This window comes from Pleurodeles waltl, chromosome 10 (genome assembly GCF_031143425.1).
Source record: "Pleurodeles waltl isolate 20211129_DDA chromosome 10, aPleWal1.hap1.20221129, whole genome shotgun sequence".
Classification (NCBI taxonomy): Eukaryota; Metazoa; Chordata; class Amphibia; order Caudata; family Salamandridae; genus Pleurodeles; species Pleurodeles waltl.
Window position 1 is genome coordinate 1,035,156,602 of NC_090449.1, and position 27,942 is coordinate 1,035,184,543.

The 27,942-nt window shown below is 40.8% G+C and overlaps 1 protein-coding gene across 2 annotated transcripts in view; it reads right to left on the reverse strand.

Annotated features, from left to right (window-relative positions):
• Window positions 1-27,942, reverse strand: part of RBMS3 (RNA binding motif single stranded interacting protein 3) — a 1,236,319-nt gene continuing 1,208,377 nt past the window's right edge. The window contains exons 12-14 of one of the 2 annotated variants that reach the window (XM_069212004.1): window positions 23,145-23,225; window positions 14,519-14,640; window positions 1-5,952 (exon numbers count right to left, since the gene is read on the reverse strand). In XM_069212004.1, coding sequence (XP_069068105.1) covers window positions 5,946-5,952; window positions 14,519-14,640; window positions 23,145-23,225 — 210 coding nt within the window. In that variant the 3' untranslated portion in view covers window positions 1-5,945. Of the gene's footprint in view, window positions 5,953-14,514; window positions 14,641-23,144; window positions 23,226-27,942 lie in introns of those variants that run through there. The other variant, XM_069212005.1, reaches the window with a different exon arrangement.

Genomic DNA, 27,942 nt, shown 5'->3' on the forward strand with positions numbered 1-27,942 from the left:
CAAAACATTTTCACAATGGAACGTTTATGGTAGGCAATGTGGAAATATTGTAGTGGAATGTCAGTTCTCGATACAACAGACTGTTTACCTACTTATTCAACAGTTTTACCACTTTTTAACCTAAAACCAAGGTGGACCTGGTGTTGTGTGCATGACCGGATACTAGCCACATTGCACAATTCTACATGGCCAGTAGTTTAGATCTCTAATTAATTACTGCACCCATTGATTTTTTTGTTGCAGGCTTTCCATTGCTGCCCTCATCAAAGTCAGGTCTAAGGCTTCAGTTACCAGCTATTCCACAGGTGACATAAACTAATACAAAGTGTTTTCCCAATCCACCCCATCATGCACTCATAATACACTACGGCTTCCACGGTGAGGATGCAAGAAACAGCTGATGAGCCACATTTTCTTCAAACCTTGAATGTTTTGTTGGAACTGAAAGTAGCAATTCTGACTGAAACTGATTAGGGTGGGCATTCTCTTTGAACTTTACAAAATTAACAGGGAAGATCAGAATATGGAAGTTCAATGTGTGCATGCACAAAGGACATGTAGGTGGTATTGAAGTCAAGTTGTTGGTGGTGGGAAAAATGAGACACAATTTTGAGTAATGTGTTCATAAGTTGGCCATATGGCAAATTACTTGCCTCAGTATCATTATCTGCAAAACCTTGTGAGTGCGTAGAAACAAGCTTAACCAAATATAAAGTGCTTTTACTTTACAGAATTCCAATTGTTCTTCAAAAAGTTGAATTGATGTGGAAAACATAAAGAGTATACAATTCAATAGCAATTTATACCACGAAAGAAGTTTTAGACCAAAATGTTATGATTTTCAGGTTCTGCCTTAATTTTTTAGGCCCTTCCCTGAAATGCAAAGAAAGCCATCTGACAATGCATGGTACTGAGCATAAACAGTTGTAAAACAACAGGACATAAAACTGGGACAATGAGCAACCTAGGAGATCTTCTTGGCACCGTTTCCAAAGTCTATGATAGGTATCTTTCAAATATACAAGCAAACATGTCATCTAAGTAGTGAACTTGAGTATGGACTCATGTTCACCACTCAGATGACATGTTTGCTTGTATATTTGAAAGTTACCTATCATATACTTCTGAATTCTTTTTCCAGGTTAGCCCATCTTATAAAAAACCATCATACATCTTTATTCATTCCTTGAAACGTTAGTATTAAAGTGAGAGTAATGTTACTTGGGAAAAAGAAACAAGACACCCTGAACAAAGTACAGTACTGTGTGTAGGCGATTGAGAATAAAATTCTCTCTCTTGGAAAGTTTTTCCACAAAGGTAGAGTGTATGTTCTTACCCAAGAAATAATGTGTTATTTCGATTCTGCTGGGATTAAAACACTGAGACCATTTCACAATAGCAGCTGAAAACAATGAAACACATATTTATAAGTGCATAAATAAAGCAGCAGGAATCTGACCAGATACAGGAAGCTACAGTAGCATTATCATCAGTCACATAGTGGCCATCTTTCAGTCTCATTGATAATTAAATGTTTTGCTTACTTTGGGTAAGCCATGTCACATCTACCCATTTCGGAAATTAAAAAACTATTGACTTTATTTGTATTCTCCATGCTAAGTGCCCAAAAGTGTCTTTAACACTTGAGTGGAAAGGGAAAGAAGTACTTGAATTTCAAAAATGTCTAAAGATACACACGTGGAAGAATGAGTTGCAAAAAGGGCTGTCTACAACAAAGGACACGTAACTGTGTGGACTAATTTAAATGTGATATATTTTAAATGTTCTTTTTCATATCTCATGTCAGCAGGACTTCCCTTGTAAATGAAAAGGATAACATCAACAATACATTTATAATTCCAAAACTGAAAACTCCATTGTATATTTATGAAGATTTCATGTAAAATTTTGGATTCTGTTATTTTATTTCTATTTGTATCGTACCACCCCCATTTTAGAGTACTAAAGACCTGATTATGGGTCTGGAAGTCTTAAGACTGGCAGTCTCGCAGTGGCGGTCAGGACCACCACTGCTTTGGCAGTCCGACTGCCACATTACGATCCTGGTAGTCACACCGCCAGGGGACCACCATCTCCACCGGGATCGGTGATTCAGTTAGGGCTGCTGATTACGACCTGGTTCTGCCTGAAAAGGCTGGCAGAGAACAGGTGCAGGGGCCACAGGGGGCCCCTGCACTGCCCTGCACTTGGCATGGAAAGTGCAGGGGTCCCCCTGCCTAGCACCCTCGTAATGCTCGCTGTCTGCTGTGCAGCCAGCGAGTATTGCAAGGGTACTGCTGCACCCTGCGGGTGGCAACATTGCCGCTAGCTTGATTATGAGCCAGAGACAATGCTGCTGCCACTTTCCCGCTGGGCTGATGAGTGGAAATCTAGGTTTCCGCCCGGGTGCCCAGGGGGAAAGTCATAATGGGCCCGGCGGGGAGGTAGCCAGCATGGTGGCAACCTCCCCGTTTGAAGTTTGGTGGATGGTTTATGCCGTCTGCCAAACCAGTAATGAGCCCCCATATCTTGAAATGTATTAAAATGATGTAGGAAAATGACATCTAGTGTGAAGGCAATAACTGTGGACTCTCATCTAGATGTCCAAAGGACAATATGCACAATTTCTAATTGATTTTTGTGAGATCTTTTTAAAATATGTTTGTTTCTTTGATACTTGATATTTACTGCTACAGTTGACAATGGCAGTAAATTTGAATCAAATTTTTCTCCTTTTGCATCTGGTAAACGATGGACGAATACGAGTCTCTCGACCTTTGTAAAGAAAAAAAATCCCTTCAACAACACACCGAGAGAGCTGACAATTCTGTGTGCCAGCACATTACACTTGGCTTTAAAGCATTTGGTTTTCAATTTACATCATGTCAATATAAAATTAAATCAAAATGATTTAGCAGCAACTTTGATCTAGTTTACATCACAAAAGTTCTGTGTTTGGCAGTGTTTATTCAGGTGTTGTTGTAAATGGTAGCCACTAGCTATTGAAACTCCAGCTTTTAAACCTACAGGGTGATCATCCTGTTTTAGAAAGAGTTCTGACTGCAATAATTATAAAATACATATTCTTCTATAAGTTGCCCTCAACCTCTCATTCAGTGCTGGTCTTCTCAAATGAGTAAATTACAAGAGTCTTATGGATTTTGTTTTTTAACTATTCGTCACTAAAGAGTATTCTTTTTAGGACTAACAAATTGTGTGTGCCATCATACGTTCCTAGGATACGATCTGAAGAGTGAATTACAAAGGGGGATTATGAGGAAGGACTGCACACCTTCATGAAACCCTTTGTCACTTTCAATTTTCAATATTATTGAACAGAAGAAGCGAGTAAAGGCACTTAATGTCACCTGTTTATTTCTTTAACAGGCATGCCGCAGCTCAAAAGACCTCAATTTTGTGGTGTGAATTCATGCAGCCACCATGACAGAAAACCATGGTTCAAATATCTGAATAGCGCCTGAGCCTATATTGAAAGAGTGAGGATATATAAATATACGACTATTTAGCACCAGTACAGGACTAAGACTCATAAAGGAAATTTGTGATGGATTTCTCTCAGTGTAGAATTTTAAAGGGATTTTTAGTCTCCATTGTGATTGGCTGAATTTCCCTGACCTAACATTTTCCATGCTATAGTTTTCTGACTCACTGCAGAGGTGCCGTCAGTGAACAAATGAAACCTGAGGCACTACCATCGCAAGACATGTCTTATTAGGGTCCGCAAAGAAGGAAAATGTCTGAACTGTTGTCACAGTTTTTAACGAATAGTGGCACCGACATTTAAATGGTTAGGATTAGCAAACTACAGCATTTTTGGTGTGGTGTGCTGAAATCATCTCATGTATTTTTTTAAATAAGTGCAACAAAATATTGAAAATTTATTCAATTTCTGAACAGTTTATGTCCTGAGAACTTGTATGAAAAGTTGGACACTTAGATTTTCATTTAGATAAATTTAGGGAAATCCGTGCACATGCATTCAAAATCTTGCTTGCTAACTAGTCTTAATTTGGGATAAATGTCAATGTAAACCACGAATCGCTGGGGCTGAATGAAGTACATGTTTCATATAAATGTGATTTCGACTCTTTTCAAGGTAGTGGCAGTAACTTAAAGTAATAGTTCATGAAGATATTGAACAACTGAACTTGTTGAACATTTGCACACAGTTCAATTGTTCAATGTCTTCACAAATAATTATTTGCACTGGGTAAAGTCTATCTATTCCTTTTATTCCAAACTCCTGCCAATAATCATTTATTAACATGTAGAACTGTGTGAAGATGTGAGTGCCACATGTCTAGTATATGGTGTAGCAACAAAAATTAAAACCGCTGTGTCTTCTATATAATGGGATATGGTGATGTGATTTGTTTATGACAGATGGCTACTATGCAAAAGATGATATAAAACTAGTAAAAACATGATCTTGGTTATTCTGGATCGTGAAGGAAGACAAGCCATTGTAAAAAAATAAGCTACTTCTTCTCCTGGTAATCACTGGGGAGTGAATGCCTATCTCGATAAATTCTTCAAACAATATAATTATTTGAAGTAGTAAGAACGGACCTATGCAAATATTCACTAGTTTCTTTGACAAATACCCTTTTGCTATGTAGAATAGGACATGATTCTTTATGTAGAACACCAGTGGAAGAAAGTTTAAACATACAACTAAGAAAGAACTGGTCCGGCCATAGAGGTCAAATAAAGATAAAAAAGAAAAAAACAAACAAACCAAAAAAACTCTTCTGGACTGCGTAAGGGTGTCACTTCATCTTTGGTATAAAATAGGCCATTCGTAGGCTGCATTTGATCACAACTAGGAAAGACTACAGAAATTGTCAACAATTTCTTCTATCTATTGCTTTTTTTTTTGCACTTTTTTGACCATAAGCGTCTATCTACTTACATTTTGTAATGCTCTTAAGCTTTTTTCGCAATGTGACAAGCAAAGCAGACTAAAAACTTCTTAAAGCTCATAAAAAAGACTGCAGATAAAAAGCACTAATGCTTTTGCTAGCGATCACTCTTGGTAAATAAAAAAAAGTAGGCATTCTGCAAAAATGATCCGCATTTCTCTGAATGCGTATTTTCTCTTTTTTTTGTTGATTTTTCAGTATTTTCTTTAACCTTACTGTAAAACTCTCCAAATTTTAGATTTTTCTGTTGAAACTTAAGACAAAGTTCACAAAAGTCCAAGCTTGTTTTTTCTTCAAACTCTTGCAGTCGCCACTGATTCTATGTCGACGAAATTTCTTCAAAAGAAGAAAAGCATTTCATTTTAAACTGTACAGCTTATTTTTCATCTAATGATCTCATATTAAACTCTTGCACCCATTAGCTAGTGCAAGCACATTTTATTTTATCCTCTTTTTTCCAAGAAATGTGTTGGAAAAGCTTGCTTCAATAGCTTCTGACGTCCTTAAAATTAAGGCAATTAAGATTCAAGATAAAACCTTACCTAAACATCTCTATGAAAATAAAAAAAACACTAAATTGGAAAAAAGTGAAAAAGAAAGAAGAGTAGCTTAATTACTGAGGAAGACAAAAGTTTTTCATTCATTCTTGCTCCCTCCTGACATCTTCAGTTTCGTTGTGTTCACAAAATTCCTTTTCTGATCCTCCAGAAAGCTCTGAAGTCAAATGTTCATCCGGCTGAAATGTCAACCCAGTGTGTTTCCTCTGGGGTTTTCTTTCTTTCGATTTAAAAACAAAATAGCAAAAGTAAAATTGTCAGACTACATGACGGAACCATTTGCACAGCACATGAAACACTTTTCGATTTTTCGTTGGACAAGGTAGAAAACAAAAGATAGCATTTGTTTGACGCCTGTGCAAACTGGAAGCCAACTTCTTGTTGAGTGAAGTTTCTCCATTCAAGGCAAAGTTTTCAGATCGACATTCTTCACTCTGATTGCAGTTTATTGTCTGTGGAAAAAATGAACGAGATAGGTTATTATACCACATTACCTATTTTATATTTTGGCAGACTTAGAAACTCTTGGAAGTGACTTAAACACAGCTGTGCACAGCCTACCTACAGACATTGAAACTTAGGAAGTGAAATGCAGGTTTGAGGCGGCAAGGGCTGTGTCATCTATTTTAGTGGCCAATCATTATAGGTTGGCTTTTGGTTCACAAATCCTAAAACATTAGGGCCCGTATTTATACTCCGTTTGCGCCGAATTTGCGTCGTTTTTTTCGACGCAAATTCGGCGCAAAACTAACGCCATATTTATACTTTGGCGTTAGACGCGTCTAGCGCCAAAGTATGAAGAAAGAGCGTCATTTTTTAGCGTGAACGCCTTCCTTGCGTTAATGAGATGCAAGGAAGGCGTTCCCGTCTAAAAAAATGACGGCGACGCAAATGCGTCGTATTTATACTCCCGGGCAAAAATCACGCCCGGGAGGTGGCGGGTCAAAAAAACCCGCATTTGCGCCTGAATTTAACGCCTGGGTCAGGGTAGGCGTTAAGGGACCTGTGGGCTCAGAATGAGCCCACAGGTGCCCTCCCCTGCCCCCAGGGACCCCCCCTGCCACCCCTGCCCACCCCAGGAGGACACCCAAGGATGGAGGGACCCATCCCAGTGAAGTACAGGTAAGTTCAGGTAAGTATAATTTTTTTTTTTTGTTGTTTTTTTTTTGTGGCATAGGGGGGCCTTATTTGTGCCCCCCTACATGCCACTATGCCCAATGACCATGCCCAGGGGACACAAGTCCCCTGGGCATGGCCATTGGGCAAGGGGGCATGACTCCTGTCTTTACTAAGACAGGAGTCATGAAATGGCGCCTGGGCGTCGAAAAAATGGCGCAAATCGGGTTAAGACGATTTTTTAGCGTCAACCTGACTTGCGCCATTTTAAGACGCCCTAACGTAATTTTTTCCCCACGCCGGCGCTGCCTGGTCTACGTGGTTTTTTTCCACGCACACCAGGCAGCGCCGGTCTGATTGCGCCGTCTAACGCCATTCCATAAATACGGCGCCCGCATGGCGCTTCAGAATGGCGTTAGACGGCGCAAAATTTTTTGACGCTAAACTGCGTTAGCGCAGTTTAGCGTCAAAAAGTATAAATATGGGCCTAATAGTCCCTCTGGACAATACGTTTTTCAGGACTGCTTATCACACCCTTTCAGAATCAACAACTGTATCCCTATTGTGTCAAAATTAACTAGCCATGTTATTCCAGCCCTGCTGCTCCTTGGAGCCATGGCACACCTGGACCACAGAGTCATCCTTGCCCATGTGTACTAGTATATCTTCTCTCTTGCATTAACCATATACTACCACACCTACTAATGTTTCATCTTTCCATCGCTCCTGTCAAAAAGGTTGTGTTTTCTCATCCTGCCCACCACAGTACATCTCTTCTGTCACCATTGTGTTGCTTCTTTTACTCAACTCTCTCAGGCTCAACATTCATTTCCTTATCCATTGCACTCCAGCATACTGTTCCCTTTTTATTCCCAGACCAAAGTTAGTTACATTTCAACTTTACCTGCACAACATATGTAACTGCCCCACCAACCATCAAGCTCCGATTCCTCATTTCTTTCATTCAGTGTCCAATTTCTACTGAATTTCCACTCACAAATGTATTTCTCTCCTTCTTCAACCAACACATTTTCTCGATCTGTGTTCTGTGTTTGGTCATCCTTTGTAACAGGAGAGGGGACCACTTTCAAACATCATATGCACACAGCAGAATCTTTCTGAAGGTTTGCACCATGAGCCCGGTATTCAGGATCCAATTACAACTCAATATACGTTTTCATTAGTTGAGTACAATTAAGATAGTTTCACTCTCAGGTGCTTTCCAAGCTTCACCATTTCATTATTCCAGGTGGATGCCACATCCACAGTTGTACAGACCATTTTCTTCTTCTGCAGCTCTTGCCATCCATCTTGTGTTTTCCACACCACTCCTCAACAATATCTCCAAATCGCTCCCACCTATCACTTCCATTTTGATTTCCTAACAGTCCAGCCTCACCAATATTCTATTTCTCTAAGGAAAAGTCCTGAGCTTTTAATTTTCTCCACTGCGGGCCAACAGTACATCACTACAGGGGTGATTGATTATGAAGAGAAAGCTACTGTTTGGTTGAAATAGACTGCATGTGTCAGAAAGGAGTAACAGGTCAATAAACATGGCCAGTGAAAGTGGAACACACAAATCCAAGTTTACCAACAAACATTACTGTTAGTCAGAGGAATGTGATCAATGTGCAAATACTGCATTCTCTTGTTTCCGAGGCCCCTAAAATGCACTCATTGGGGACTGGAAACCCACACAGAAGAGTAGCAAAGGATAACATGTATTAAACATGTAGACCACAAAACAACTCCTACAAACTATACAATAACACCAACCTACAAAACAATTTGGCATGCACCTCAACCATCATGCACTTGCCCCCAAGATATGTTAGGACTAGAGTTACAATCCAAAGGTCATTCTTCAAGACTATTCCTATGAATAGATGGCACACATTTTCAGAGGTGTAAAGTAGGAAGTGAGAAATATATTTTACAGATTACCAATTTAAGAAATGGCAAATTACATTATGGGAGTCTCAAGTTTCCCAGTTCAATGCATGAGAAGCTACATGTCTCTCCTGTGCATTCTGCAATGGATAGTCAACTTGGTCACATTATGAAGTCAGAGTTACAAGTCCCAGAGTGCAAAGGAAAAAAACGATCTAGATGAGCCTAACTTGAGAGCCATGACAGTGAGCTAACAGACACACACCCAGAGTGATCCAATTGCTAACATACATCAACAGTAATACATTTTTTATGTCTGCCCTTCACATTATTGTACAACCCATCTTAATCATCTCTACAGCAAGTATTTAAATTAACAGATAGGCCAATGGAAAGTTAGCAGACATTTTTCACAATTTCCAACTGACGTTGTTTGAAACAACTACCTATGACATTGCTGACGTTTTTATCAAATGTAACCATTTGAATTTAGGTGTGCTGGTTAAGTCATGGATTTGAAGAATGTTCTTGAATTAGGGCCATATTTAAAGTTTAGCAGACATGGGACATGCCAAAATGAGGTGGGTACTCTGCACACCCTATTGCTTCTTTGCAGATGTCTCACATTCTCCAAACTCTTAAAAAGTCCCTTACAGGTCTTTTGCTTGCCTTTCTGATCCTCAAAGCAGTACTCTTTATTTGACTATCTCATTAAATTATCTGTGAACTCTGTCCAGCTGTGACTAATAGTGCCACCTGCAACTACACACCAACTAGTAACCATCCCTATAATAGGACAGGGGTGACCATTTTTGTTCTTGGATTAGAACCTTGTATGGGGTTTTGTGGCAATATTAAAATCCCATGATTTCTGGGGGAAAAGCTAAACCAAGAGGTAAATTCACCAGTGGAATACCCAGAGCCACACTGCACAGTGGAGGTAATGGAAAATAAGCCAGTTTATGGATAAAGTCCCATATCTGGTGAAAAAGTCACCAGTGGAATTTCCTCCATGGCTTTGTTGGAACTAATGTTTTTCAAATTTGAGTTGTGTTTTGGGCACTACGAAGCCTGCTTTCGTTACTGTATATGAGAAATATGCTTGAAGGACAAATGGAGGAATGTGCAGTTTGGTTAGCAGATCTTGAGGCCTCAGAGTCATCACCAATTTCTAGTGGATGGGAAGTCCTCATCCATAATTGCTTTTTCATGGTCATTTTAGGGTTGAAGGCCCTGCTGAGCCCAGCAAACTAGGAACAAACGAATTTGGTGTGTATGCACTTTGTTGGAAGAGTGAGAGATATACCTCCTATGTATTGTTTTTTTGGGTGGATGCAGGAACGAGATGTTAAATGATCTGCTGAATATTATACAGTAATATAACATCTGTCCTGAAGCAGGAGGGATGCCGGTTAAAAGCTATAGGCCTCTACAGTGAATCGAAGCACCCAGAAAGGAGCCGGCTGCTTCATGGACTAAATGGACTACTTTTGTCCACGTAGGCTTCTGGAGCAAAGTAAAAATTGAAAGAGTAACCTTAGTTAGCAAGCTAAGCAGAAACTACACATCCTTTTGTTACATTATATTAAGCAGAGTGTGTACACCAAAGTGTCATTGTGCTAAGAGTACATATCATAACTTAACATGAATGAAGTTGCTCAGTTTTGGTTAGTTGGGGAAGAAAGAATATGCCTTATATGCATAATTGGCTTTGTAGACCAAAGTTTGATCCTAACAGATTTAAGTGATAGCTGTAAAAATAAATAACCTATTTCTTTCAAAACATCCAGCTGAATAAGATGTGCAATCAGAAGTGGAGAAAAGGCCCAAACTAAGTGACAATCTGATACACAATGATTTCACTTCAAAAAAGCCTCAGTTTCTGATAGCATTTTTAAGTGTACACTCAATGATTTAGTACTTGTTGCACTGACATATTTTATTGATTTTTAATTAATCTACGGAATACCCTTCCAACTCATGTTACTAAGATAAAGTCATCCATAGACTCTTATGTTTAACATTTAAAGACACTTTTGATCTTTGAACATGCTAAATAGTATTTCAATAGTGAGAGCATCCTCTCAAAATTCAATTACATTTCATGTCAATGAATCGTTTTAGGAATGCATGTCAAATAAAATGAAAGCACATTCCATTAATCTAAACTTTTTGGGAAACGGTGCTAGCACAGAGCTAGTGCGTATCACTACAAGAAATATAATATGCACTGTTCCAATCTAACATGTATATTTAACAAGGATGGTCTTTTCAGGTTCTTATCTTGAAGTGGTTCACATATTACCAGCACCAACTCGAAGTAAATAGATTCCAAAAAATGCAGGTTCCACAAGATCACAGACATTCCTTGTCACCTTGGGAGTACCCCAGGGCTCCTTCTTCTCTCCCATCAACTTTAATCTCTGCATGGAACTCCTCAGATTCATTCTTTCAAACAGCAACATCAATATCAGCCACAATGCTGATGACACCCAACTCTGCCTAAACAAATCCTCAGGTAACTACATACAAAAATCCAAATCCTGTCTCAGCTGCTTCCAATGTTGGTTGTCAACCATGCTTGCTGACCTCACAAAGGAGTAATTTCTCCTGTTTGGCAACCGTACCAAACAACCTCATATTTAAGCCTAGCATTCCCACTTAAACCTATCAGGGTTCATAGACCAGCTGGCAGGCAATACAAAATCTATGGGATTCACCCTTGGCGCAGACCTCTCATTCAGTCAACACTCCGGCAGTACGACCAGCTTGGTTCCGATTCCCCCTCTTGAAAAATGTGAAGCTGTACTTCCTGGAAGATGACTTCACCACAATTGTGGAAGCCTTAGTACTCTTCCATCTGAATGGATGCAATGCCCTGCTCTGGGTTCTCCCCGATTCCACGCTCATGCAAGGCAGGGAATCCTACACGAAGCAGCACAACACACCAAGGATTCAAATAAGTTCGACCACATAACCCACACATTGAAAGTCCCACAGTTGCTCCCCCTTCCACTATGCATCATCTTTAAAACTAGGGGTCATATTTAAGAGACCCTGGCACCACCATAGCGTCATTTTTTTGCTAAGGCGGTGCTAAAGTGGCTTTTTCCATGTGCCATATTTACAAAGTGGCCAAATGCATGCATTGCACCACTTTGTAAACCCTTGCACCACATTATGCCTCTGCTAGGCATAATGTATGCAAGGGGGACATTCTGGCACTAGGATGCCTGCAAACATGGTGCAGTGAAATTTAACAGATTTCACTGCACCATTTTTGGTGTCATTTTTAATGCCTGCTCAGAGCAGGCGTTAAAATGACACTTCCATAGAAACCTACGGGTTTCCTTGCACTGTGCTACCCTAGCGTAAACATTTTTGATGCTAGTGTAGGAAAGCACCACAATAGCATAATTTTGTTTGACACTATTGTTCTAAGGACCGCTGTGGTGCGCAGTATTATAAATACAGTGCAACCATGGTGTTGTTAGGTGCTGGTAGGGGGGCGCAGAAAAAGTGGCACATCAGCTGTGATGCGCCTTCTTTTATGAATATGGGCCTAGGTGCACTAATTAGAAAGCCCTAAACAATAAGACCATACCTTACCCGGCAAACAAACTACCCATGTCTGAAGGACAAAACCAGACCAGGATCTTGGTTTACACCAGAATTGGGGTAACACATTGCAAGAAAGAAAAAACACAAAGCCTTCTCCTCTCTGGCCCCAGAGACTGGAACACCATCAATATCAACATCATATCAACTTCAGCTCTCCTATAATTCAGAAAAAAAGCTTAGGACACATTTCTTCAGGGAGCACTACCCCTGATCTGACAGTCTATCCATGACCTTCTTCCAGTGATTGTATCTTCCCGGGCACCATGCCCCCAATTCAGCTCTCTGTTGCTCTTAAGGACAAGGATGGGTAAGATAAGATGCAACAAATATATGTACTTGGGATGTTCAGCATTTCAGTGCACTTTATTTATCTGTCCTGGAGAGAAACAACCTGGTGGTTGAACCAGCTACACAGTCTGGGTGGGTGAATTTGTCAAAGTTGGACTTGACTACCTTGATCAATTTCATGAAGTTGGCAGTTTCAAAACAATGAGTGAAAACTCACACAAAAGGTAGGATTTTGCAGGAGAAACATAATGTTTGATCAAGAATTCTCAAGCATATGGGAACAATCTCCCACAAAAATAGTTTTAGTAGGAGATTGCTCTTGAAACAAATTTGGCAACAAATGTATGCTTTTCACCTATACAAAAAACAATATGGTGGTGCACCACTTATCCAAATATTGAGAGTACAGCAATGTCCAGTCTTTTGTATATAATAAAGATGTGATGAATCTTTCCTTTATTTACTTCTTCAGGGTTGATCCGTTTTCTGGTCAGTTGCTGGTTTATCTAAGTAGTCATAACTCATCTGTCATGGCATATCTCGTTGTAGCTTCAAATTCCTCATTGTTGTTGCGGTAGCCGTATTTTATGGGTGTCCACGTGTGTATGACAGCGCGGTCTGTGGGAAGTAAAAAACTTCCCACAGACCGCGCTGTCATACACACGCGGACGCCCGTAAAATACGGCTACCGCAACAACTGACCAGAAAACTGATTAGCCCTGAAGAAGTCCTATGTGGAAGGACGAAAAGCGTTGGCTGTATAATTTCTATGTGTTTTTGAAGAACAAGTGGAAGAAAATAAAGAAAAGACTCATCACTTCTTTATTATATACAAAAGACTGGACGTTGCTGTACTCTCAATATTTGGATAAGTGGTGCACCACCATATTGTTTTTTGTATGTTTTGGCCCCTTTTTCTTTTGAAAAAGGCATACATCTTAGCAGCAGGTGTTGTGGTTGAGGTGCACACGGGGAACAATTCAATATACAACTGTTTGCCTACTTGGGAACACACAGGGATAGGTGCGTTCTTTATAAGCCTGCTGCGGTTGCTTGTCTAGAGATTGATTTTCACCTATGCAAACTTTTACAGGTGGGATTAAAATTTTGCATACTGTACCATATAGCGGAGTAGTGAGGAAAAGCTTGTACTTGAAAAAGAGTTGATCATGCTAGCGGTTATCAATATGGACAAACAAACAGAATTCGTATTGCAGCATGTGCCAAGTGCTATGAAATGACTTACCTAACATGGGTAAAGGATTGAATTCACCCATGTTTTGCCTCGCTATTTTACAGTTCTTTTTTCATATATTTTATGATGAATACCATATTCTTACTGCAATAAGTGTAATGTTATCAAATCCCAATTGACAGTACATGGGATTCCACTCACAACCTGACCAATCACCAGAAATGTACCTTACCCAGGCACTGACCCTGCTGGTGCCACTCAGTAAAACCCCTAAGCTTGTTACTTTGCAATGTTTAAATAAAGAAGAGCAAGTATAAAATGAAACAAAGTTACACGGGCATGAGATACATCCATGTACCCAACAGGGCCCTACGCTCAGCCCAGCTCTCTCTCGCAGAAGTACCCTGCATCAGGAAAACCAGAACAGGAAGACACTCCTTCTCCTGCCTCGCAGACACCGCCTGGAACGCCCTACCCATCCACATCAGACAAACCACCTCCCTTTCCAGCTTCACGATGGAACTGAAGACATGGCTTTCTTAAACCACCTCACCGCTATACGCTACACCCCACCGCGCCTTGAGACCCTAACGGGTGAGTAGCTGCCCTTTACAAGCACTGATTGATTGATCCATAACATCCAGCATTCATACCATAATGGTTGAAAGTAGTATAATGCAGAGAGGACAGACTAATACAATAAATCAGATTTGTAACAATTCTTATAAGCTATTTATTATCTCATTAAGTGAGTAAATATCTACCATATTTTCAAGTGGGTGTGTCAACCACTGAGCAGCATAACTGTGAGCTCTAGCAATCGTGGTCAGCTAATTCCCGGTGACTGTCAAAGTACATGGGTTTCACAAATACTGTAGGTAGAAAAGGAGTCAACGTGTTCTTACTTAGATTGTTGATAGGAATATGTAGTGCCAAGTTCACTGGATGCTTCCACCGTCAGCTGTTGGCCACTGACTTCCTGTGATGAAGGCGCCACTGACTGAGGAGAGGTATCTGTAACCACACCCTGTGCAGGCAAAGAAAAGAACAAAACTCTGAAGTTAGACTGGGTACTGGAAATGTTTCAAGATATATTAAGAATTGAGAGGTGAGAGGCAAGAGAGAGCACCATACAGGTAATGAGCCAGGAACCTAACTGTGTATCTGAAGGAGGAGCTTGAATTCCCCTCTGTTCCTGGCACGCAGCAGCCCATCTTAGCTAGTAGGTTTGCTAGTTATTTGGAAAGTGCGCATGGGGTGGAAATTTGATGACTTGATGGGAAAGGAGGCATATTTTGCGAGCCAATTAAGAGGCTGGTGCAGTAGTGAGAGTCAATCATGAGTGAGACTATGTGTGCATCATCGATGTGCATTTCAGAAATGATGAGTGCGTTATAATTTAGCTGAAATACCAGTATTACTTATGACACAGAAGGTTCAAGCTCATTTAAAATAAAACAAACAACAAACTCCCTTGCAGAAGCAGAGGAGCAAGGCCATCTTGGAGAAAAGAGATGAGTAGGGTTAAGGAAGGCAAGGAAAAGCTAGAGGTCGCTAGAATGTATATGCTTTACTTTTGAAGGGTTGTGTATTAGTGATCCTAAAGCCACCCACTGCCCAAAGACTTTGAGAGCTTCCTGTGAAGGTGAGGTGTGAAGAAGGCAAATGAGCAGCAATTTGAGCACCCTCTGCAGAGAGATAATAGGACAAGTCAAAGACTAAAACAATGTCATCCAGGGAAAAGGTACAGAGTGAGAAGAGGACCCAAAACTGGATTTTGAAGCATGGCGTCTGGAAATTTGAGGGCTAGGATAGCTGTGAGCACCTTAAGGCTGACAAGGAATGGTTTGAGAATCAAGTTCAATTCTGGCAATACCCATAGATGGAGGCTGTCTGATTAGTCAACAGGGAAAACTATTGAAGAGACAAGGCTGGAATAAGTAGATGTGATGACCTGTGAGGCAAAGATAAAACAGCTCAGGGGAGTAAAAAGCATGATATCTGAACTGGAGAGCTTCCAGTAAGTTGTGACAGACAGATGTGAGACGCTTTAATATTTCATGCACAATATATTTGAGAAGAAATGCAATTTGGTGACAGAGTGATTAGAAGGTGACAAGGGGTCAGCCAGAGAGCTCTTACTGGGTTTTAGAACCGTTGCACACTACAAACTTTGAGGGGGTAGGTTAAGGTGGTTAGAGACTGTTTGAGATAGGAGAGAGCGTGGGTAAGCGTGAAAGAGGAGATGGTGGCTAAGAGCTTTAGGAGGGCCACTATTATTGGGAAGTTACCTTGAACATGTACAATCCATAGAGGTGGCAATGACCAAAGCAGGTTCACTCTAAAACCCCCCTTTTACATGCCAACCAGTAATGATTCCAAGACCCCGTTTCAAAACCTATCAAAGACATTAAGAGTGTCTGATGTCAACAATTGGCAACAGATGCATTATTCATATCTGACAGCTGTAACTGGTTTAAAATATACTAGTCCAGATTGCAGGACAAAACATCTTGTGCTGTTGAAATCATATCTTCCTTTTCAATCCAGGTATTAAAGCTCTTGGAAAGCCCTGATGAGATAAAGGGGGGCAACATCTAGCTGTGCAATAGGCTCAGCTACCAGCCAGTAGTAGGTAATGAATATTATCTAATGGCAGATTGGAAGAGTGCTCTGTGGGCAATAAAACTCCCCAAGCGTAACAGTCCAGTAAGTTTCCCCCACCCAGGTGGATGTCATTTGACTGCAGTCAGGTCCTATGCACATGAGACCTTTTGCTATTAAAATGGTAGCAGTAGCAGGGGAAACACCACAAATGATCATATCTCATGTTCCTGGTCTTTTTCTAAATGTTGACATTGGCTTACTTTAGGGAATATTTCAGAGGACCTGTGGGTGGTAGCAAGATCCCTGCAGACCATGCCTAAGTCTAGGGAGAGTGCTGGAGGGACAACCTATCACAATGTCCCACTGCGTCACAGAGACAGTTCAGCCTGGTGGCAGTGACATCTGCTACGTAGAAATTTCCATTATTTGATAAAGCAGCCTACTTGGCTCTTTTTTTATTGCCCACACTACAGATATATATATATATATATATATATACAGTCTTTAAGTTAAACACTAATATCTTCCTAGGAGGCTTGGACCAGTCTTGTGTGCTTCTGAGGCTGATAGAACTAACACACTTCACTGCTACTATTAAACTGTTGTGTACTCTCCACAAAAGGACAACAGTTTTATTGTAAAGAGCCTATATATTGTAATTACATTTATATAGCACTTACTAATTCCTCCTGATGAGGCATGTAAGTGCTTTTCAGCGAGTAGCACGTTACTCTGGAACCCAAAGGTAGATTAGTGTTGGATTAGTAGGGGGAATATAAATTGTTATTCGGAGTAGGGGAAGTGGTAGACATGTGAGTCTGTTAGTAGGATAAAAAGGATAGAAGATGGATAGAGGAGGGAAGAGTTTAGAAAGGATTATTTGGGAGTTCATAGTAGTGAAAGAGGTTTGGGAATGAGTCAGAGAGCCTGTTAGTTGGATGAATAGGATAACAGATGGATAGAGGGGGTAGGAGATTAGAAATTGTTATTTGGGAGGTTCTAGCAGTAAAATAAGTTTGGGATGAGTCACAGAGGGGAGTTATGGGATATTTTGGAAGAGTGATATGATAAGTCAGAGTAGTGATTCGATGAGCTTTGGGGTGATTATTTCATTTTCTCTGCAATGGGAGGAAAATGTATAAATATGTAGATAGATGACCACATATAAGATGTATACATACATGAAGATTATAACATGGTATGCATATGGAAAATATATCAGGATATAAAATTGTACTGGATTAAGTCCCGTATGTACATGCATGGATAAATATGAACATAATTAGGCTTCCCATTTTTTCCTGAAAATTATGTTTTTTAATTTACTATTATATGTTTATTGTATTTGTCCCACAATATTTCAGTAGTGAAGCACTTATAGCTACAATAGCTCATATATACTATAAGAAAACCTATTGCAGTTAATCTGTCTGACATTAAGGAAAGTGTTACAATTGGAGATATCACCCACCTCCCTTGACACCCAAGTAATTTTCAATCATTCCTTGATTTTTGACAAGTGAGAATAGTCCCCTGTGAAGTGTTCATATTCTTTCAAATGGCATGGTTGTTGCCATTTATACCTTTCAGTGAGAACACATATTTAAAATGCCTGTCTGGATAGCTTCAAAATAGCAAGAAACTCCACACAAAATATATTTTTTATGTTTATCTTTGATCTGTATCACAATGGGTTGTGCCAGTCACAGGCCATTCACAGGTCATCACTATCAGATATTATACAGTGATTTTGCCATGCTTGTCTGCTGTTTAGTCTCATTATGAATATTGCAAAGGATGGGAGTGACATAGGTGAAGTGGTCATATTCCCCCTTCCAATGTCTTTGCTCCTAACATGAAATCCCAATATCTACCCTAGACGCAGTCAACTGCGAATGGTACTATGCTATCACAAAGTTCTCTCTAGCACTCCTTGACCAGGAAGGGTTTGGACACTCAAACTCAATTAAACATATATTGGGTATTGTTTGACCAAATCATGTAGTCTCAGTTTCTTTTGGACAAAAGTCACAGCAGAATTCGGCCAGCAAGACACTGCATTTGGGCATGCAGCCTAATTCACAAATGCAGCAATGATGAGAATCAAAGACCAGATACGTATTGTATTGTATTGAACTGTATTGGAAAATTCATATAGAATGTAGTACCCCTATGTGGGGTGCTAAAGTGCTTGCCTACATGGGTAGCATGCTACACAGTGTAGGGTGTGTGGATGGAAAGTGTTGTCTTTGTTTTGATTCTATATGGGAAGTGTTTCTAGGTTATACGTGATGACATCCAAGGTACAATTATTGTATTATGGAACACAGCGCTTAGCAGTGTGATGGATGAAGAAGTGTGCGATACAGGCACACAGTATGTGGTTTTTGGTAAACTGGCAGCTTTGAGCAGCTCTGCTGGTCCATTTATGGCATCTCTTATTTTCATAGACCACTTAGCCGGCTACTGAACTGGGTTGTCTATTCTGAGATCTCTTGTTGAAAGTGTTTGTCCGCAAGAAGGGATAGCGTCAAGCAGTATAAGGAAAATATTATGCTGTCTGTATGAGCTACAATTGACTGCTCAACCTCTGAGTGTAATGGAATTAGTATTACATGAGGAAGGAGGGTTATATATTGTAATTGCAATAATATTACACTTACTACAAGCACTTTACTGTGGGCAGCACACTGCTCCAATACCCAGTCAGTATAATTTGTTTGGGTATTTTTGGTTATTGGGACTCAATCAGGTGGAAACCAGTCTGGGGTTGCTTCTTTTCCGGTTCGGAGAGGACCTGGCTTGGCAGTTCAGGTTGAACTGCTCCTACTGGAGCAGGGTCATGACTGATTTGCATGTGGCTGGGTCTAATCTGAGCAGGCATGGTGTGCAAAAGAATGATGGCTTGGAATGCTACCACAAACGCTTGCCAGTGGTTAGCCTTATTGCAAGCATCGTCTCATCAACTTTGGTGTTTGGTTACTGGGTTTAGTCTTGCACTTTAATGGATATGCAAATTCATGCATTGGTTGGCAGAGTAATAAATGAGCTACAGGGGATGGGGTATTGTTAGGTTGCAAGAGTATGTATTTTAAAAGGAAAGACTGTGATCATTAAAATGAGGTGTGGGAAATTTGTAAGAGGTACAACAATAGGGTTTACAGCAAACATGCATGAGACTTAAAGTAGGCTTTGCTCAGAGAAGGGAGGCATGCAGAGGATGGAAACTGAAGGAGTCGTGCGAAAGAAAAAGGAGACTCCACAATTGGACGTTTTAAGTAAAAGTCAGTTTTCAAGCAGGGTTTATAGCAATATTGGAGAGGCTTTTTGAGACACCATGCAAAAACCTGTAGAAAGAAACAACCTGTTTTGCAATATCCTTGTAAGCCAGAGCACACACATCAACATCAGGTATGAGTAAAAAGGGTGAAAATAAATATGGTTTCATTTTTCCATAAAATCGGGTGGAAGGAAAACACTGATCAGGTAATGTCTTTTAAATGTTTGTGCTAGAAATGTTCCTCTCCTTGTCCTCTGATGATCAGGGTGGGGTAATGAAAAACAGAGTCTAGTTTAGTGAGTTTGTGGAAAGTAATGCGTCTCATGGCAGGGAGCACCCACAAAATAACACAATGAAGTTTGAGATCTTGCATCTGGCTGCCATTCAGCCTTCCTGCAGAAGTAGTCAGACACTCAAAAGGAAAGGCCCTGCCAAGAACCCTCTTCACCTGAAAAATAGAAACTGCAGTTTTACACCTACAATCCACAAACCTGCATGGTCTCTGGAAGAACAAGCAATCAGCAGCCTCACAAGACCTTGTCTAAGGGGGGCCCTATCTCCATTCTTTCTCACTTCAGTGGCTGCTCTCCTCCCCTAAGCCATATGCTTGCAGGCAATACACTTGCATTGTGAGCAGGTGCATTTGTAAGCACTACACACACACACACACACACACACACACATTAGAAAAACAGAATGTGTGAAACCAGGTTTAAACTATGATGGGTGGGTACCAGTTTAAAAAAGAATAACCTTTGACTTCATCTGCCTGACCCAGAAAACTCACAGGGAATCACGTTCAAGCCCTTATTGCTTCTATGAGCTGTTTCCTCAACTCTTCTAAACTGGGTACAATGACACACAACTATGAAAATACACCACAGTGCATGCCGTTGTGTCCCCTGGCAGTGAGAGGAGGACTTGCTTGAACCCCTATGTAGTGTGGTGTGAGTATGAATGACAGACCCTGTGGCTCCTGAAGAACTCCGTAGAGCTGTGATGTAAGTGTTAGAACGTGGTGAAGTGAATGCAGGTTTAGAATGTTGAGTTTGCGGTTAAACGCAAACAAAGTTGCGTAATACATAGCTCCCTGTGTGGTGTATTCATTGGTAGGTACCAGGCGGGGAGGACGCTACACCCTCTACCTCTGTCTCCCTATTAAGGGGCCACCTCAGTTCCTACTTAGGAATTGAGGTGGCCCCTTAAGATGTGTAATTCATAGCTCTGTGTGCGGCATATTCTTTGGCGGGCACCAGCCTTGGAAGGAGGCTACACCCTCTATCCCTGTCTCCATGTTAAGGGGCCAACTCAGTCCCTGGTTAGGAACTGAAGTGGCCTCGTAAGATGGGTAATACATAGCTCTGTGTGTGGCATATTCGTTGGCGGGTACCAGGCTGGGGAGGACTCTATACCCTTTACCTCTATCTCCGTGTTAAGGGGTCACCTCAGTTCCTGGTCAGGGCTCAAACCACCCCTCTTAACAATCAGAGGTTAACTAATCCCGCTTAAGGCACCAATAACCCACCCCATAATATCCTAGCGCAATGCCTTGCCTCTTGCAATCTGCTTGCTAAGTGGCCTCTCTTGCGGGGAAAAAAACAAACGGTTATGAACCAAACCAAGGGGGCGGGGAGGCACAAAAATACGCTAGTTGTGTATTTAAGTGCTATGCAACATTAAAATCGAGTTAAAAAAGGCAATAATTTGTAACTACTAGCGAAAAATGTATAAGAACAATTTAAGATGACAGATTAGACAAATGAAAAGCAAAATGAGTTAAATAAGCAAGTGGGTATTTTACAAACAATAATGAAATAGTGCTGGATTTAAGAAAACAATGAACGTGTGTTTGCATCAGTCGAATCACTCGGTAGAACTGCAGGACATTTGCTTAGTCAAAATTTCAATAGCTATTTCTTTCCCACTGCTTCTCTGGCAGCCTCTGCAAATGCTTTATTGACTATCGTATCAGATATGACAGGCAGAGGTAGGAATTAAAGCAGGCATGTAAGGCTGGACATTTATTGTCTCTGGCAGCGGTGGCCAACCAGTGTCCAGGAAGTATGGATATTCAGAATAACCAGAGTGTAGGTACTTTATTTCCATTTAAATTAATTGCACATAAATTTATATTTTATGTATATACTGACATCTTGCCATGGATCTGGATCTCCTGGGCATTTGTTAAGCACACATGATCTACAGATACTTGCGCTTAATTTCTGCTGAACCGCACTGTACAAAAAAGAGGATGGGTGCTTAAAAACAAGGCATTTAAAAAAAATATGTCCCACGATAACAAGAATATGCACGGATACTGACAGAACAGAAATGCAGTGTGTGGAGCATCCTCCAAAATGTTTTTCGTTCTTTCTGCTTCTTAAAAGACTTCTGCAGGACCTAAATGTATGAAAAACATTTCCTGAATTTCAGCCTTCTGTCGGACTTGGAGCTTTGGGAGCTACATGGCTTTCTAGGGCAGAGTGCGCAAGTGCTCTGGCCCCTGTTGTAATCTCTCTGTGGGCTTTTAACCACACCCATCAGTTTGTTTGGTTTGTGGGCGTGCCTTTTAAAATTTGCTTGATTTCATTAGTCAAAGGCATGCATACGTCACCCCTTTTCCGGTGTTTAGCCCTCCTCGAGAGCACAGGTAAACTACTGAAAACATATGAGGCTCCATGTTTTCCGTATGGTTTCTGGACTACTTTTTATTTGTATTTCCTAAGCAGCGCGATCTCGCTGGGCAGTAGTCGAGCGATTTGCATGACACTGTTCCTGTTGCATGGTTAATTGCACTTTTGCCGATACGTTTGACTGCGAGCGAACTTCTGTTTCCATTTGTGTGTCTCCTTCACGCTCATGGCAACCATCGGCTCGCTTATGTGAAACCTTTTCACTTTTCATTTCAGTTTATGTGGCAAGAAAATTCAGGTTAGGAGTTTACAACGCTAATAGCTCTAACTCAAGCAAATGCGAGACCCATTGCATTGCAAATGCTTGTTTGACTTTGCTATCACATCCTTCTCACATAATAAAGAACTATACTTCACTATCTCTTTGAAATATGGGATAAAACTTGCTATGTGGTTAGAAATGGTTAGCATTTGTCTCCAAAACCTTTTTGATTAGCCTGCATATCAAAATTGTTTATAAAAAAATAGTCCCACAAAATTACAATAACCACAATCTAGGGCCTTATCCACGTAGTCAAACTTACACTTTTGTGTAAGTCTACACTTGCTCTAGTAACTTTACTAATGTTTTGGTATTCTACAAACTACAAGTGTAATTTTACTAGTAGTAATTTTACTAGTAGTATATGTACTAGTGAACCAGGCACATATATACCAGGACAATATTGTATGGGTTAAGTAGAACTTTACTATCATCTACTCCACATCTACGTATCCTGAATATATGTAGATATTGTCAAGGTACATCAAATTGGAGTTAAGAATAGTAAATCTATACTCACCTATATATCACTTAATTTCACAATAGTTCACGATATTGTGGTTGTGTATATTCCGGATCAATACTTTTGTAGGACGATATTTAAAACTTGATATTGCAGTAGAATACCCATTGTTGTGTAGAATTTGAGGAACATCTAGTAAAAGCTTCTTGAGAAAAAATACACTTACTTCAACAGGTACAGCTGATGGAGGCACAGGAGTGTAGTGAGGGATGTAGGTCCCTTGCATAGGTGCAGCAGCAGTCATGTACTGGGAAGAAACACAAAGATAACAGTGTCAGTCAATGTATATCAGGGCAGGCACAATAACCAGTCCAGTGATGCTCTGCATGCTGTTACCTGTTATCAGCCATTCAAGGGTGGCTTCTGTTGGGCTATCAAAGGAACATCTGCTTCAACCACAGAAGAACCCAAAAGAGTATAATTTGATATAGTTCTGCCTACCCTGGGGTTGTCTTAATATACAGTGCTCCTAATAATTCATGTTACAAGTATTCAACTTAACTGCGCATATTTGATTGACCTTGGCAAGAATGAAAAGCTGAGTTTGCTCTTCTGGGATTCATAATCTGTGTTATTTTAATTACACACAGATTCTAAAAGCAAGTGCTCAACTCACTGTACTTTGCTACATCCTCAAGTGACCTCATCGCCAATACCAAGACCAGAAAATGTACTTCACGTCTTTCCTTAGCCCCTGTACTTGCGTACTATCCAAGCACGGATCACCATGGTCATTCTCATCTCCATCACACACAAAGCACACTACAGAAATTGGGGGTCGTCACTCATACTCCGAAGAGATAGGATGCTTCTTACTTATGGCATTATCGTGAGTTACGACTATGTCCTCATCATGGTTGAGCTAAATAATATTACTACTTTTACGAGAGACAGGGGAGGACTGCTCAGGAGCCACTTTTTATAAGAGTGAGTAAACAGGGAAGTGATCAGAAATAGGACTTAGGAAGGCGTGGGTCTTGAATATTGAGTAGTAAATATTGTTATACCTTAATATCATAGTCAGACCATTGTGGACAAAAATATTGATTCTAAAATCCTCACCCTGCTCTTACGTGTCTGAGAACTCAGTGAAATGACTAAGGTACATACTACCCCCTAAGTGCGTAAGCTTTATAAACTTAGATAGCTCCACTCATGCACAAAAATAAAAGGAGACCAGAGGAGGTGGAAACAAGCATACAATGCTGGGTTGGATGGGATCACACTCTTTATAATCAACATTATTAAAAAGTTGTTATATGCTTCCTATGCCTTCGTGCTCTGAATTCAGAAGGAAATATTTGTATCTCGTCAAAGGACCTCAAGAGATTATTTGGCAAGGCAAACAGCTAAGGCAATCCAAGAAACTGCTTAAAGTTCCCAAGGAGTTTCTTTGAGGTAAAGGACCACTTGACAACCTAACTAAGAAGACTGGGAGTGTAGCACCAAAGACAAACCAGTAAACATTAGCTCCTTGTGGCCCAGGCAGGAAAGGGCAGAACACTGTGAGGCACAATATGGATACCCAAACTAAGTAGCCTCCAAAGACTGTGCAACAGCCAGATAACAGGCACTCTCCTTGAAGTGTGAGACTCAGCATCTACTGCGCAACATCTACCAACAAAGGTCTCACCACTCAAGCCCATCTACTCTCGCCTAGACTTTACACCCACATTTAATGGTGTAGTTCACAAGAAACAGAGAGATGTGAAGTGTAGGTCCTTAGGTGATTAACGAGAGGGCAGATTGGATCATCTGAAACTTGTGAAAGTTCATTTGTGGTTCCTGAAGAGGAAAGATTTGTGTACCAGGAACTTAGACAATGAGTCTTGCAATTAGTAATTAAAACAGCAGCAACTGGACAGACAACTCAACGTGAGAAGATGATTATACTCTTTCATCATACAAAAAGCCAGATCTCAACTGTGTATCAACTCCTGACAGCTTTATTGGGCACTAACATGGAAATACATGACCCAGTGGAGGAGATAACTAAAGAATTATGGAGCAAAATCACTAAGCATAATCAATCAGTCCAACATAGGGACTCCTCAATGAAGATGATGACAGGCTTGTACCAGATCTTGGACAAATAGTAGAAGATGTTTCCCATAACATTGGAACACTGCTGGAGGAAATAAGTACCTAGTATATAACTGGTGGACTTGCCCAATTATAGTAGGGCAATAGGAGAAAGTTCTTGCAGCAATAAAAGCTGTGGGATTCAGTGCCCAATGATCCAAAAACAATCATTTTAGGGCATAAGCCAGAGGGATGATGGCGCAATCTAGGGAAGGATTGGAATTTTAAATTACAACTTCTGGTAAAAGCCAAGATGATTTTGGAAAGAAGAAATCACCCTCTTTACATATGTAACTTCTAATTTCTGGAATACTATGGCCTTGGTAGAATGATTGGACCGCCTAATTAAAGACAAGGATGACTTACTACCTGTCAGGCACCTGTACTGTGAAATACAGAAATGGAAAACAGAGCTTTCATTTGTCTTCCAAGGCTCCAGACCTTGCACCTATTCAACTAGAAGAAAGCCATGGATGTTTGGGCCCTCAAACAACCCCAAACTTTGAAGGAAATAACTAGAAAAATTGAGATCACTGGACACAATACCTTGTACTAGGGAGCACACATGTGTTGTGGAGTTCAGAAGAAGGGTGATCAACAAGTAAAGGGACGGGGAGGAATAATGGTCCAGTGTATGACCTCCCTAATATAATGCACTTAACAACAGAATACACTGTTCCAAAAAGGAAGTGGGAAAAGGAAGTCCTAATTCTAGGAGCAAGAATCCTCACACACCCAAATGAGTGTCATGCTTCATCATTGGAAGTGCTCCTCGTCAGACTGGCGCTGCAATGTCCGACGGGCACCCCCCAAAGGGGGGCTCTTTGCCGGAGATCTTTACTCAATGATGCCAAGACCCCACAAGTGAGCTTGGAAAGAGGAGAAAAAGAAAGAGAGTGATAATAAGGATATTTAAAATTGGCTCAGGACCCAGCACCTAGGGATAACATTTTTATTCAACCATGAAGGGTAAAGGCCAAGGCTAAAAATAATGAGGAGAGTGAAGTGAGTATGATGGTCAAAACACTCTCAATCACATATAATGGAGAAAAAGGGGAAACGGGTGGAATTACCAGACCATCCCTAACACAAGGGTCAACATGTTTCGCGTCTCTAATGGTCCAAAAGGATCCAGCGACGCTTCTTCAGGACCGGGTAGGAATGTACTTCTCCTTCTATACAACTGCAAAAGCACTCCTATACATTAAGACTATCAGTTGACAATACTGCAGTCACTTACAATGTTCATGTGTAGCTAGAACGTCCTATTCCTAACTGTCGCCCCTCCCATTAGAGAAATGAGCTTCATGGGACAGCTGCGGCCCAGTGGCCGGGCGTCAACTATTTGAAAAACTCCGTCGCCAAAGCAGGGAACCTACCTGTGGCTGCGCTCCCGTAAGTAAAATTCTTACGGTCCTGAAGAAGCGTCGCTGGATCCTTTTGGACCATTAGAGACGCGAAACATGTTGACCCTTGTGTTAGGGATGGTCTGGTAATCCCACCCGTTTCCCCTTTTTCTCCATTATATGTGATTGAGAGTGTTTGACCATTATACTCACTTCACTCTCCTCATTATTTTTAGCCTTGGCCTTTACCCTTCATGTTTGAATAAAAATGTTATCCCTAGGTGCTGGGTCCTGAGCCAATTTTTAAATATCCTTATTATCACTCTCTTTCTTTTTCTCCTCTTTCCAAGCTCACTTGTGGGGTCTTGGCATCATCGAGTAAAGATCTCCGGCAAAGAGCCCCCCTTCCGGGGGTGCCCGTCGGACATTGCAGCGCCAGTCTGACGAGGAACACTTCTGATGATGAAGCATGACACTCATTTGGGTGTGTGAGGATTCTTGCTCCTAGAATTCGGACTTCCTTTTCCCACTTCCTTTTTGAAAAAGTGTATTCTGTTGTTAAGTTCAGAAGAAGGGGCCATAAATTGAGATAGTTTTGAAGTTTCTATAATAAAGTGTAGCATGTATAAAGATTAAGGGGTACTTTAAAGCACCAAGTACACCATTCAGTGCTGGGGGTTGTCGTGAAGACACCTGCCACCACCACCTGAAATTGAGTGCCAGACGAACTCTACAGTCAATCCCACATGCAAGTGTTCAGAACACAGGTCAACCTGATCCCTAGAGGCACTCATACTCTTAAAGTGAGGTGGGATCAGCAATACATAAATGCATATGAAATAATATCCATGAACAGGGAGGGGACTGTAGAGATTAATGCAATAACTTTCATTTTGGTTCACAATCTGACCATCACCAACATGACAATATCAATGGATGCCTGAAATCAGTGTTGCAACAGACCAGAACAGCCAATTACCAGTACGCCGCAACATTGGCACCCAGAAGGCCCAAGCCAAGTTTCCAAACATTTTTACTTTTTCCCTGTCCCTGTGAAGTGAGCGCAGTTCTGCTTGCAAATGGGCTATGGAAACAGGTTTGGTGTATACCGCAGGGTATCCGCCGCACTAGTCTTTAAGCTGCAAAGGCTGAAGAATATGGGTTTTATATCTGTGGGTGGTCTTCACTAGGTCTACCATTTTTCGGTGGCCCGTCGCTTTATCAACTATCTCCAAGTAAAACAATGTATTCAATTCAAGGTCTTGTGTTTTTGTCACTCAGTTGGGGGCCAGTCTTACAGTTCAACCAAGTGTGCCCTATCCCTGTCCAACCCTGTGACATTTGGTGCTCTGCACCCCCTGGCCATTCCTTGCTTCAAGCAAAGACTTGCATTGTGACTTGTCATCTCTGTTAACCCCACTCCCTTATCTAATGGTCCATAGGGGTTTCCCTGCATCTAAGTACCTTCAGTGAATGATGAGCTCTAGAAAAAAAACAAGTTCATCTACAGTTCAACTGAAAACCTTTCTGGTTTCA